The sequence below is a fragment of the Fukomys damarensis genome, unplaced genomic scaffold (genome assembly GCF_012274545.1).
Source record: "Fukomys damarensis isolate Sample0158 unplaced genomic scaffold, DMR_v1.0_HiC HiC_scaffold_8, whole genome shotgun sequence".
Classification (NCBI taxonomy): domain Eukaryota; kingdom Metazoa; phylum Chordata; class Mammalia; order Rodentia; family Bathyergidae; genus Fukomys; species Fukomys damarensis.
The window spans coordinates 2,179,472-2,193,415 of NW_022900920.1; the positions used below are offsets into that span (position 1 = coordinate 2,179,472).

Here is a 13,944-nt window from a genome sequence, read left to right on the forward strand (position 1 = left end):
CAAAATAAAGGCATTTGATTTGCAAAGATATGTAGCTTCTCACTCATTGCTTCACTGTAGGGTTGGGAAAGGGAAGTTAGGGTCCAGGCCTAGTGAGGTTATGGTGGTTCCTGTGTCCTACAGAGTCCTCGGCTCATTCCTAACTGCTAATCCTCTAGTTTAGGCCAGTCATGCTCTATGTGCTACAGAGGCATCAGTGGGGTGGGGGGCATATCTGACGGTCAGGCCTGTTATCCAAAGAAATCTTTATTCTCCATTAGGTACACACATTCACCATCCCTGATCCTCAGGGTCACACTCATCTGCATTCATCCTTCAGTAGCACAGCCCTCTTCGCCTGACATGAAGAGCCCTATAATCCAAGATCTTTCTTCAAACATAAGAGGTCTTGCTCAGTTACTTCACAAATCCATTAGAAGTCAGGACTCTGGTATTTCTTGTACAGCTATGCAACAGAGGCCTAGCACTTGCACTCTGTGGGAAATGCAGGCAAAGGCCAGTGATCTCCCTGCCATGGGCAAGATGGCTCAACAGTTAGTAATTTCAAATTAGATTCTTTATCAGATGAGACTAGCTCAGGACCAAGGGTTCAGCTGCCGGGGCTCCCTAGCAGAAACCTGCAGGCAGATAAGATGTTGGTAGCATTAGCACCAAGGTTCATCTCGGTCCCACCTCTTCCCAAGATCTAGAACTCACCATTCTCCCCTGGCTGACACTGCTTCCTTGCGTACCAGTCTCTTCTTGTCATCAAGGGGCTTGGCTAATGCCCGGATCACCTGTGGTTTGTATGGCAGCAACTGTGGAGTCAGAAGAGAAGAAAATCTTAGCCCTGTTCAACCTCGGCAACCAGATGTACTGCTGTTTTGACTCTGTATAACTAATACTTGGAAGAAAGCAAAACATGTTCTGTTGTTTTTTTGGTGCTGCAGATTGAACGAGGGCCTGGTGCATGCTAAGCACATGAACATGTCCTATACTTTAAGGATTCCACAGGAGGCCAAGTGGTAGGATGGCCATTGTATTATAGGATGGTTAGGATTTATTAGGTCCATTCTGACCCCAAGAGTGGAGAGGACCTTGTGCCTATCTGTATCCTGTAGTTCACATTTCAGTTACACTGCAGGGTAGCTAATCCCACTTGATGAAGGCAAAGAGTACTTCATTGGCTCTTCTAAGAAGTTCCCTGGCCAGGGAGGACAGCTGAGGTACTTACCACAGGAGTAGGCAGGCGAGTGAGAGCATGCATACACTGCAGTGCAGCAATCCGGACAGCCTGGAACACAACCAGAAGGTGGTGAGGGAAGATCTGAGAGAGGAGGAGCCAAAGACATGCTGGGGCTCAACGCACCATGGAAGGGCTGGAGCTGAGGTTCAGAAACTTGGTGACCAGCATGTCAACATGAAGACTCATGACCTGAGGTGCTTCCAGTAGAAGAGGCTGAAGGCAGCTGAGGGTAGAAAGCTGGACCACAGAGTCAGAGCAGGACAGGGCCTCTAGCAGCAGGGAAAGAAGCTACAGCAACAGGAAAGGGAAGGATGATCATATTGTGATGCTCCTGGTCCTCTTCATCCTCCCCTTTCTAGCTCCAGCCATGTGGGAACAGCTTTGTCCCTTGTTTGGAGGCTGACTGCACAACTTACTGTGGGTAGCTCTGGCAAGAGGACGGGCTTGGGCAGCCTGTGGAGTACATGAGACAGACCCTTCAGGTAGTTTGGCTTCACATCTGTAAAAAGGGGAGACGCTTAGGGGAGAAACTGGGATTAAGATATTCAGCTTGAGAATTCATTATCTCACTATGCTGGGACATCAGCCTATAAAAAGAAGTGGGAGGACCAGGGATTTAGCCCAGTGGTTCCCTAGAGTTCAGAATAAGCAAGACATGTTGCTATTAACTTTATAGATACACACCACAGTAGAGCTCTAAAGCAGCACTTGGGTCTCAAATTATTTTAGGGACTGTGGCCAAGGGAAGGACAGGTCTGTATATATAAGAGTCTGACTTTCCTTACCTTGGGGAGCAGCATGGAAACCTTGGACCAAAGCAGGCACATTGTCTGTGAAGAATCGCTGGCGAAACATGATCCGTACTTCAGCATGGCCAGCACGAGTAAGCACATCGGTGCAGTCAGACATGAGCAGAGAAAAGCCATCAGCTGCTGCTGGGCCTAACTCTGGGTCACTTAGGAGGCCCATAAGCTGGAGAAAAGAAAGCCTTTCAAGCACATCACTGGAGAACAATCTTTTCTTTTTTTTTTTTTTTTTGGTACCGGGGATCAAACTTGAGACCTTGCACTTGTGAGGCAGGTGGCAGAACCACTGAGCTAAATCTGTAGCCCCAGAGAACAATTAAAAATGAGGATGGAAGTCATTTCTGGGAGCAATGGAGTCAACACGAATTTCTTAGGGAGACTCACCCGAGCTGTAAGGGAGGAGTTGAGAGGATGGTATCTGAGTACTAGGGCCTTTGTTACCTATAGTAAGAGAGAGATGCTGGGGCCTAACTTTCTAACCCCAGATTCCTGAGACACAGCTCCTATGGCTCTGGGTTAAATAGGGATATTTTACTTAGGCATTATTGCTGTGGCTAGTCAGAATCTATATTCTACCTCCTTACCCAGAGCAGCAGTGTGAAGGCCTGATGACGAGAGGGCCCAGAGCCTAGGCCAGCATCCACTGCATCCACAGCCAGCTGCAGGAATTCATCCAGCTGCTGTCCTGAGAAAGCACACGCTGATGCAGTAACAACTCATTTTTCTTCTAATGATGAATGATGGAAATCATTTAAGTGCTCAGCACCCAAGAAACCAATTAGAGAAAGTATCATTTTGCCTTTATCAGGCTTTCATGATGCAGGGGTTCTGGCATTTGTGAACAGAGGGTTGCTTATTCCCACTGAAGACTTATCCATGACATTGTGACTGTTAAGGCCTCAAAATGCCCCCCACCCTTATAAAGCTAATGCTATACCCAATTCTAGTTTTTATTCTTGTCCCAACGGCTGTCCAAAGACAGTGAACAGGTGAAGCCCTATCATGTATTAAAAGGCCTTTTTAAAAAGACTGAGGAATGAACTTGATGCTTCTTTTGGTAGGGAATTTGGGGAGACTCTAACCCAAGCTCTAGTACCTGCAGGATGTTTGTTGAGGAGTCCTGCAAAGCACTTGGCAGCAGCGGTGGAGGAGAAGGGGCAGATGTGGCAGCAGCTCAATTCCAAAAGCTCCTGCATGAGTTGGTTCAGCTGAGGGATTTCCACCTACAGAAAACCTGGCCATGTAACGGACCCAGAAAATACTTGAACTCCAAAAGAATCCCACAGAAAGTGGCAGCAGGGACAAAAGTGGATGAGAACTACTCCAATGAAGTAAGTAAAATATCAGCTTGGCTGTGGCAAATTTCAGCCCTGAGATCCATCAGCCTAAATGCGCTCACTTACATTTCGAGGCAGGGAACACACAAAAGCCATAAGCAGTGCAACCAGCCGCCTCTGGCTCGAGGAGCCATCCTGTAAAGAAAGAAGAGCCCCTATCAAGCAGGTCCCGCCTGCAGCAGTAGGTTTGTCTGCCTCCATAATAATCCCAGATTAGCCCTGAAAAATGTTTGAAGAACATAAATTCCAAGATTATTTTTCAACTGATTGATGAGAGAGTCACCTGGAATGGCTGGAATCTGCTTGGGAAGCTGTTTTCAGGCAGAAAGGAGGTGTTGCCATCCAAGAAGAGGGACACTATGTGGGTGACACTCTGGGCTGCTAACCTGGGAGAAGAGTATTTGGTGTTATCACGTAGCTAGGATTCTAAGGCAGCTCCTCCCCTTCATACAGGGCCTTTCAGCCTGAGGTTTTCATTAGGGTCACTGGGCCAGCAGGACCAGCCACAATCATTCACATATTACAAATATTAACATGGTACACATTATGTGCCTGGAACCATTCCCACTCTAGTCTGGAGATAGTGCAGTGGACCAGACAGATCAAACTGCTATTCTCTTAGAGCTTACAATCTAGTTAGGAACTCAATACATATATTTTGGGGGGGGGGTGGTACTGGGGATTGAACTCAGGACCTTGTGCTTGCAGCAGGAATAGTGCCACTGAGCTAAATCTCCAGACTCAATGCATGTATTTTTAAAATGTTCCACAGGTAATTCTGCAGCTAAAAACTACTGGCTAATGGATCTCCCACCCTCACGGTACTAAATTATCACCTTCCTTTTGCTTCACCAGTCAAACTTAAAAAACTGCTTTCACATTCATGTACAGGTACAAGGACAGCTATGAGGCAACTATTTGTTACTCTGGAGATTGTTCTCCTCCTTAGGTTCGAGCCATATCCAGTTACACTCACTCAGGGCTTAAGTGAGTGGTGGCAGTGCCAATGACAGACACCATGGCAGCCAAGACTGTATCCTCCAACAGCACTTCTCTCAAAACTGAGGGCTCCTTCTCTGCAGAAACAAAACACCAACACACAAACAAATACATTCACAAGGCCATGATTATGGTTCAGAAATCCAAATGATTAGTTCCTAATCTCATGATGGGCTTGCCTGCAGCCAAAAAGCAGTTCTTAAATCTGTCCTTTAGCAGTGCTGTGATCTTGAGAAACAGCAGTGGCCTAGATGAGCTGGGACCATGGAACTCTTGGAAATATTGTGCAAAATCCTTACAGTAGGCTAACATAAATGTTCCAACATTGGAACTTGAAATGTTGACTTTTTGAGAATTTTAACCCAGATTTATCTTTATGGGCCCTGTTTTATAGTAACTATCATATACTAGGCCCTTACGGTATGGCCAGACACAATAAATTACCTTAATTCTTACCAATTACTCTATGATATAGATGTGACTGTCCCCACCCAGGGCCTTGACACTGAGCTGTATCCCACCTCTTTTTGAGATAGAATCTCACTAAATTGTCCAAGCTGGCTCAAACTTTTAATCCTCTTGCCTCAGTGCTGCAGACAGCTGGGATTACAGATGTGTGCCATCATTTTCACTGTAGATATGACTCTTTATCCTCATTTTGTAAGTGAGGGAGCTAAGGCTTAGAAAGGCTGGGTATCTTTACCTAAGCAAACTGATGGTGAAACTCAATCAAGCCTGCTTGGCTACAAAGCCTAGCTGTAACTAATGATAAAGCAATTAAAGGGAAACAAGGTGGGCATCTTTTTTTGAATGTTGTTAACTCGTGGATTTTGGTTCCTGCGATTGTTCATGTTGGCACCTTTTTTTTTTCCTTTTGGCACTGGGAATCCTACTCAGAACTTTGCACTTGTTAGGCAGGCAGTGGCACCACTGAGCTAAATCCCTGGCCCATGGCACCTTTTGTCCTGAAGTAAAAATCTCATTTGTGGGGACAAAGAATTCATATACAGTTAGCAGAAAAAGCAGTAACACCAATACCCAGGGGGTGGCAGTGCTGCCCAACAACAGCAGAAGGCAAAATTCTGAGTGGATGGAAGTGGAGAAAGTTACCTGGCATGGAAGCCTGAACAGCCAAAGCAAGCAAGCAAGGTACAGCTGTCTGATGGAAATACCAGCAGCTCTGAGTGTCCTGCTGGCATTTTTCTGCCACCTGCTGGAGACTCTGACAGACAGCAATAACATCACTGGCTCCTGTAAACACATTCCCTGTGAGGTGAGAAAATCAGTGTTCTCTTTAAAATGTTCTCACAAACACTTCCAAGTATTTCCAATACAGCAGATGGGAAGAATAGCCAAAGATAATGACTGAAGAGACCAAGAATGTCTTATTAGAGCAGAGTCACTGTATTTTATTGACTGTGTTTGTTTTTACCTCTATCCAGATTTGAGAGTTGACACGGGATCTGTGCTAGGCTTAGTAATACAAATATTCGCTAATATTCTTTCCTTTGGTTGTATTACCTTTCCCATTTTATAGAGGCATATGGAGGCTCAATGAGATTATCTGTTTTTTTCCAGGGTCACAAGAAGTGCAAAGTCAGAAATCAGACCCGAGTCAGAGTCTAAGTCTAGTGTTCTTTCCAATACCTAATAGCTGCTATCAATCATTCTATACCTGTGTCCACCTACAATGGCTAGGCAGTCTAAGGCAGGGAGTTTAGGTTAGTGAGGAACCAGGGTGACCATGCATAAATTCCCAGTGGCAACAGCTGATGTAACTTTGGCCTTAGAATAGTGCTTCTCAGATTGGTTGGTGCCTACAAATTACTTGTTCAAATGTAGCTTTTTTATTGAGACAGGATCTTGTGACATAGTTCAGGTTGACATTGAACACACTAGGTAGTCCAGGCTGGTCTTGAACTAGTGATTATCTGGCCTCAGCCTCCCAAGTGCTGGGAATATAGGTGTGTGCTATCACAGCCGGCTCCAAATGCAGATTTTTACTACTGAGGTCCTAAGATTCTGCATTTCTAATGAGCTCGCAGATGCTGCCCAGGCTATGTTTGATGGATTGTATTTTGAGGACCACCATGTTTTATACTGGTGCCTCTTAATTCTGATCCCATGTAAAAATCAGCAGGGTATGCTTCATAATTACTACTGTGCAAATCCCAGCCCTTTTCAGAGATTGATACAACAGGACTAAGGTCCAGGTGTCAGTATATTAGTATATTCCTTTTTTTTTTTCCTTTTTCTTCAAGTTTACCATGTCCACAGAAGGGCAAATATTTTTGTTTGAAATAATGCTTAGCAGAACCTGGAAAGAGTATCGAGTGGGGAATAGAGAAAGGATTACTAACAAGTATAGGAGTGCTGTTGCATAGGAGGAATAACTTCTAATGTTCAATAGCACAGTAGGGTATCTATGGATGATAACAATTAATTGAATATTTTTTTTGCTTTTTCCTGTTAGGGATCAAATCTAGATTCTTACTAAGTATTTCAAAATAGGTAGTAGAGATGAATTTGAGTATTTTCAAACAAAAAATAAGTATGTGAAGTGATACAGCTACAATTAGAACCACTTCTTTTTTTGTTGTTTTTTTTGATAGTGGGGATCAAACTCAGGTCCTTGCACTTGCAAGGCAGGTGGTAGAACCTCTGAGCTAAATCCATGGCCCTAGAACCACTTCTTAAGAGGTGTTGACTCTAACCTAGGCTACAATTCCTCATTCAGCTCAGCTGCTTGATTATTCCAGGTAGTTACCCTTGTTCATCCTCCAGAGATGCTCCAGCAGCAGAGGCAACGTCTCCTTGACAATGCTGGGATGTGTTGAAACAGCTGACAAAGCTTGCAGACAGTGCAGAGGCTGTGAGCATTTGGTTGACCCATCTCCTCTATCCAAGTCAGACTTCCCTGAAAGCAACCAGAGACAAGGTTTCACTTTGTGATGGCAAGACTGAAGGGCCTCAAAGCCTTGCTGGGATGAGCTGGGCTACAGAAGATTATTAGCCACACATACCTCTGTGCAGCTCCTCAGAAAGCTTGGGTACTAGATGGCTTCTGAAGGCCACAGGGTAGAGAGTGGCCAGGGCTCCTGACGCTTCCAGTGCTGCCGCCCTGAGAGGCACAGAGCAGATGAACACCACCATCAGCTAAATGGGCCCACCATTCTCTTGCCGAGGACTGCCATTGGGCACATCCAGGAGTATGGACACCCAAGGCCACCTTGTTGAAGGACAGGACTTGAATACCTACACCACCGAGTTGGACAGGGCTTCTTAACACCCAAGAAAAGAGAGAGCAGTCCCATTATCTCTCCAACTGGTTATCTCCTAAGGAAAGACAGGGTCAGAAGCATAGAGCCCCTGGTCCCTGCTGCGTCTGATGCTGTCGATACAGAGGCAGAGAACAGCTTGCTCTATCTCCCTGCTTTAAAGTCTCACCAGCTCTGGGAATCCTCCTCCTGGAAGCTCAGTCTGTACAGGTGACCCACTGCCTGCTCCAAGTCCTCAGAAGACAGGAAATCTATGGGTACAATGGAACACAAATCTCATTTTTCTTCCCCTGCAGCCACCATAACCTTGCCAAAATACTATTAGAAATCACCCAGCATTATAGTTATCTTAATATAGAAAACTGTAACTGTACCAATAAACTCAATGAGGAAAAAGAAAAGAAAAGAAAACCATAAGGAAGGGATCAATCTTTTCTCTTTCCCTTAAGATGTACCTGGCTGGGCACCCAAGACTGTGATTGTTCGGATGCCAACAAGCTGAAGCTGGTCACTGGAGTCTGTTAGGGCCATGAATACCAATGAGCATAGCTGGTCCTTGAAGTCACTCAGAGGCCTTTCATCTACAGAGAGACAGAAGCCAGGTTAGAAGGAAGCTTTTACATTTTGTATCCCTGACTTTGCAGTGTTACAAAGATGATTAGGCATGGATTTTAAATATATGTGCTGCCGAAGCGAGCACTAGGCACAGATTTTTAAGATCTTAATCCACTGCGTGTCCAGCAGCATACCAGAAACATAAAGAGGTCTCATCCATTTAGTACTCTCTTGCTACAGCCCTGGCACAAGAGGAACACTATTCTATACCACTTGTTTCGTCTTGTTATCCTTTTTTGGGCCATAGGACTCAACTACGCCCAGGACACATTACCTTTATCTTCATAGCTCCATTTCTGCTGCAGCTTCAAGAAACCCAGGATCATTTCAAGGATTGTCCGCCGCTGGTTGCTCTGTAATGTTTCAAGGGGTACTGGAGTCAAAGAATATTGTAAAGGATTTCAACTCTGCTACTCTGGAGCTGGTGAGAATTATCCTTTTATGTATGAATAAGTCTGAGAAAGAGTGAATAAGGGAACAAGTGGCAGCAAATGGGAGTGAAACCCCAGATCTATCTTGGCCCAAGTTTCATTTCTCTGTCTTTTGAGAAAGGGATCCTAACATTCAGGTCCCATTGTCTCCCACAAAGATCGTGCTTTTTTACCTGACTGTGCTTGTGAAACTGTTCCAGAAGTAAAGGCAGTACGTGGCTGGTAATGTAGTCACAGGCCCGGGCAGATGCACCTGCAGCTGCCTGCAACAGCTTGGCACTAGGCCATACCAGTTTCATGTCCGGTTCACACAGATGGTGCCTGCAGTCTAGAGAGGCAGCAATCACAGACCTGGGGTGTAGGCCAAAGGTTGCCTGATTCCCCCATAGTCCGCAGAGGCTGGAGACTGAGACCTGGAACAGTTTAGTACCAGTTGCTACTCAAATTGTCTTCAATTCAAAGGAGAGCTGCAGCCCCCAAATCACTGAACATATGAAGGGTCACTGGCCCTCAAGGAATATAATCTCTAATATGCTCACTTTCCTTTCTGGCTGCCACAGTTCCATTACCCTGTAGAATGTTGCTAAGGAAGATGTCAAGAAGGTCCTCTGAATCAGCCCTCAGCACAGAGCGAGACAGACACGCAGTCAGGGAGTGAAGGGCTGCCAGGCCTTCTGCCTCCACCTGCTCACTTGCCGTCTGGAACACCTGTTGGAAGGCTACCGAAGTGAGCTTTCACCAGATGAGATCCCACCCATCCACTGCCTATTTCCTCAAAGAGGAAGGCTGAGAACTTTTTTGGTGGTATTTGGGATTGAACCCACGGCCTCTGCACTGAGGTACACCTCCAGCTTTTTTTTTTTTTTTTTTTTTTTTTTTTTTTTTTTTTTTTTTTTTTTTTTTTTTTTTTTTTTTTTTTTTTTTTTTTTTTTTTTTTTTTTTTTTTTTTTTTTTTTTTTGTGCCAGGGATTGAACTCGGGACCCTGGGCTTGAGATGCAGGTAGCAGCACTACTGAGCTAAATCCCTGGGACCTCCAGCTCTTTTTTTTTTATTTCTTATTTTGAGACAGGGTCTCACTAAGCCACTAAGTTGCCTAAGCTGGTCTTGAACTTGTGATCCTCCTTTAGCCTCCCAGAGCGCTGTGATTACAGGTGTGGGCCACCATACCCAGCAGTTCAGAACTTTTAGGGCACATCAATAGAAATCAACCCCAAATCAATGTCTTCTCCCCTGGTTATCCTCACCAAGTCCTCAGTTCCACTAGTAAGACACACAAACAGTATGTCAGTTCTGAGCAGTGGTTGTTGTGATCCCCAATCCTAAATTGCTTCATTCTTCCCTTTTTAGCATTTGCACACACCATGACCCATGCTCTTTGCCATGGGAGTACAGGAAGTGGGCACCATGCAAAGGTGATCACTATGCTCTCACCAAGCAACTGGACCACATGTACACACTGTCTTTTCATTCGACTAGAAGTATGTCCCCTTACTTGCCTACTAAATAATCAAAACAGTACCCTGACCTTAGGGATAATAGGAAGAGGACAGGGTGCATTATTTCTGCTCACAGACTAATGGGAATTAACGGTAGTAAGTTTATCTTAGTAATGCTCACCTCTCTGCGAATAGAAGTCCAAAGGCTGGGAAGAAAGTCCTTCAGTTCTTTTTGCCCATACACAGCACAGCAAGCATTCTGCCAAGGAAACAGCAAATATCAGCTAGCTATACACTAAGATATCCTGGGGCCGGGGATTTAGCTCAGTGGTTCTGCCACCTGCCTCACAAGCACAAGGAACGGAGTTTGATCCCTGGTACCAAAAAGAAAAAACAACAACAAAAAAAACAAACACACACTAAGATATCCTGGGATAGGAAGGTACCTCAGCATAAAGACACCTAAAGGAGACTGGCTCTCAAAAGAAAAGCCAGTAGGATGTTTTAACAGTCTTACTTGGGGCACAGAAAAATAAGAACTCATCCTAATGACAAAGAAGCATAAAGTGGAGGTCTGGTCAGCCTCTCCTCAGTTACTACAGGACAAGACAACATGCCACCAGGGTCTTTAGGTCAACAAACAGGCCCAAATTTTGATCCTTCTTGAGACTTATGGACAGTTTTCTGCTAAGACACTGTATCTTTTAGTATCTTTAACTTGTCTAAAGGTAGTTATATCCTGCAAGGAGAAAAAAAAAATCACTCACCAGAGTCTGCAGAGAATCCAACTTGGCACTCAGAATCTCAGAATCGACTTTCTCAATCAATAGGGGCAGTAGGAACTGTGGGAGAGAAGAAGGAACTTAAGCAAGAGCTAGACAGGGTCTGAGCAACACCAATATCAATCATGACCTTATTGCCACCAGTCTCAATGCATAGGTGCTATATAAAGGAGCTACACTTAAGTCAGGAGTTGTGTCTGTAGGCTAACTTTCCTCCTTAACTCTGGCCAAGGCCTTCCTTACTTGAAAATAGGCAAGCTGGTAAAGCTAGAGAATTTTAAAAAGATAGCATCATCTAGGGATGGGACTACTTTTTTTGTGGGGGTACTGGGATCAAACTTGGGACTTTGTACTTGCAAGTGGCAGAACTACTGAGCTAAATTCCTGGCCCTGGGACTACTGTTTTAAGATAGGGTGGTAAAGTTTACTACATCAAAAGTCTAAGATATCTGCCACACAAGATGACTGCAAGGTGTCACACTCTAAAATGTACACTACCTTGCTCTTTCTTTCGAGGCTTTACTGTTCTTTCTTCAGCGAGTTCTCTGGGCAGAGACTATCCACCCTAACACTGGGTACACCTACCTCAGCAAATTGTGGTGTAGAAGCCAGCACCACTCGAAGACTCAGGATGAGATCTTCCCTCTGGATACCATGGGGATCATTAGGTGGCTGCAAACAGAGAAGGGTCATGGGTTTGTGTAACTTTTCAAACCACCCTTAGACACAGGCATGAACCTGGAAAACCTGTAGACTAGGGCAGTATTTATACCCAATCTAGCAGAATAATGTATGAGGCCCCAGGAAGGAGACATGCTTGCTCTTCTAAGTTCTTTGAATGTTTTTGTCTTTTAGACCCTTAGTTTTCAATCTCATTACACATGTTCTATTTGATCTATTGTTTTTCCACTTAGCATTAAGCATTCTTAACTTGCTGGTGTACTGCTTTCTTCTGTGTGTCTATGCTTCCTTTACATGTAAGATCCATAATTTATTTTTACACTTATTAGGAACATTTAAAAGTGGTATTATTCTTTAACAACATTAGTTTTAGTTTTCATTGTGTTTCAGCCACAGGTTATCTAAATAACTCTTTGCTAGATGTTTCTATGTTTTTCACCCATACAAAAGGCCATAACTCTAACATGAAAGAGACTGATGATTAATTTGTGAAGATTAAAAACATCAATCAGCTTTTCCTTTTCTCTTTTGAAAACTGCAGCATAAACTCAATATAGAGATTTTCTTTTCTTAAAGACAAAGTTGTAAGTCAAAGAACAGAGTAAACGAGATACTAGCAACAAAATTTTGGAAGCTGAAAAGGAAAACAGATTGATAATAAAATGACTCAACAGAGCCAAGATAAAAGAATTCTAGGTACACGTGGGGAAGGCTGGATAAATATATACTGTAAATCCTCAAAATGTTTTGGAGTTGGAAGTTCCATGTACCTTTGGGGTTGGGAATGGGGCTAGAGAAGCAATATGACACCTAAGGCTGCCTCCTTGCTCCTCTCTAATGGAAGCAAAATCTGGAGGTTTAATTTTTTTGGAGCAGGTAAGACAGAGAAAATGCAGGTGCAGCACAGCACCTCGGTGCTACAACAAATAAGAGGTCTAACAGACACAGTACTGAGTGCTGTTTTCAGCTCCTTCTGCCTAAAATCAAATCTCTTCATAGGCAAACCTAAGATCTTTCTCTGGAAGGACCTGACTAACCCAGGGAAAGAACTGGGGCTTCCCCAGACTGAGTAAGCCAGTCTGTAATGAAGCTTATACTTCTTAACAAGCCTGTTCTATGTGCTTAGAATTTCCACCTGACTTTATAATTCTCATTTTGAAACTAAATAAACTCCCAAAGATTAACAAAATAAAATGAAAAGAAACTTGAAGGAACAGCATTATATAGGGAGAAGAGGTATTTAAAAATAATACTTCATTAATGTTTTTAGAGACAGCTAAGAGAGCTGGGCATGGTGGTGTATGCCTGTAATCCCAGCACTCAGGAGCCAGAGCAGCAGGATTGCTGTGAGTTCCAGGCTAGTCTGGGCTACATACTGAGTTCAAGGACAGCCTGAACTACATAGGGAGACAAAAAACACTCCCCCAAAAACAAGAGAGAGAAAGTGTTAGGAGAAATCTATCCATGACTTAAATAAGAACAGAATGCTATAAAAAATTCAGAGGTCAGTAACAACGAAAAGCTCTTGAAATATAAAGCACAGTACAGAAAAGTCTTGGCTTAAGAAAAATGCTTCCATAATTATGTGTTTATTTTACCTAGAATGTCCTTGGGAAAACATGTAAACAGTTGGGCATAAAGATTATTTCTAAAGAGAACATGAATATAGTCATAAAGGAGTATGAAAAGCTCCAACTCTCACCAACAGGAAGACAGCTGCCCTAAGTCATACACTGTCTGCCTGTATGAGGTATGTCCATGAAGGACAACAGATAACCAATAACCAAGACAGTCCTGAAGACAGAACCAAGGACTTTGGGGGCCAGGGATGTAGCTCAAAGGTACTGTGCCTGCCTGGCAAGCGCAAGGTCCTGAGTTCAGACCCTAGTACCTGGGGGAAAAAACAACAACCAAGGACTTCGTGAGCCAAACTAAACCTCTCCTCTTTTAAATATTATAATATTTAAGTATTATAAATCAACCAAAGACTGCCAGGCTAGCTAAAAAATTTACTTCATTTGCCTGGGTACAGTGTTCTCCCTAGCAGTACTGGCAGGCACTATGAAGAGTTGCTTCCAAAAAAGTAAAGGAGTATGAAAGAAGCTTCTTTATCCTTTAAATGTTGAATTCTGCTCACTTTATTACCTCTCAAGAAAATATATGAGATAGTCTTTCTCCAAATTATAAATGCACATATTCATTAAGTGTGGTGGCACACACCTGTAATCCCAGAACTTGAGAGGCTGAGGCAGGAGGATCACTGCAAATTTAAGGTCAGCCTGGGAAACATAATGAGCTTAAGGCCAACCTGAACACAGGGAGACCTTGGCTTAAAAAAAAAAAAAAAAAAAAA

General features: G+C 43.7%; 1 protein-coding gene across 8 annotated transcripts in view; it reads right to left on the reverse strand.

The window, feature by feature from the left end:
* Nucleotides 1-23: 23 nt before the first annotated feature.
* Nucleotides 24-13,944, reverse strand: part of Mms19 (MMS19 homolog, cytosolic iron-sulfur assembly component) — a 33,417-nt gene continuing 19,496 nt past the window's right edge. For 4 of the 8 annotated variants that reach the window (XM_010620403.1, XM_019206964.1, XM_019206963.1 and 1 more), the window contains 23 exons: nt 11,496-11,582; nt 10,896-10,970; nt 10,310-10,387; nt 9,231-9,399; nt 8,865-9,019; nt 8,535-8,613; nt 8,101-8,226; nt 7,815-7,896; nt 7,391-7,488; nt 7,135-7,284; nt 5,478-5,633; nt 4,345-4,444; nt 3,652-3,754; nt 3,435-3,503; nt 3,128-3,254; nt 2,616-2,716; nt 2,416-2,472; nt 2,011-2,197; nt 1,642-1,724; nt 1,349-1,513; nt 1,214-1,273; nt 697-797; nt 24-617 (listed from right to left, as the gene is read on the reverse strand). In XM_010620403.1, the coding sequence (XP_010618705.1) occupies nt 590-617; nt 697-797; nt 1,214-1,273; nt 1,349-1,513; nt 1,642-1,724; nt 2,011-2,197; nt 2,416-2,472; nt 2,616-2,716; nt 3,128-3,254; nt 3,435-3,503; nt 3,652-3,754; nt 4,345-4,444; nt 5,478-5,633; nt 7,135-7,284; nt 7,391-7,488; nt 7,815-7,896; nt 8,101-8,226; nt 8,535-8,613; nt 8,865-9,019; nt 9,231-9,399; nt 10,310-10,387; nt 10,896-10,970; nt 11,496-11,582 (2,436 nt within the window). In that variant the 3' untranslated portion in view covers nt 24-589. The remainder of the gene's footprint in view (nt 618-696; nt 798-1,213; nt 1,274-1,348; nt 1,514-1,641; nt 1,725-2,010; nt 2,198-2,415; nt 2,473-2,615; nt 2,717-3,127; nt 3,255-3,434; nt 3,504-3,651; nt 3,755-4,344; nt 4,445-5,477; nt 5,634-7,134; nt 7,285-7,390; nt 7,489-7,814; nt 7,897-8,100; nt 8,227-8,534; nt 8,614-8,864; nt 9,020-9,230; nt 9,400-10,309; nt 10,388-10,895; nt 10,971-11,495; nt 11,583-13,944) is intronic. The other 4 variants (XM_010620404.1, XM_019206966.1, XM_019206965.1 and 1 more) reach the window with 3 other exon arrangements.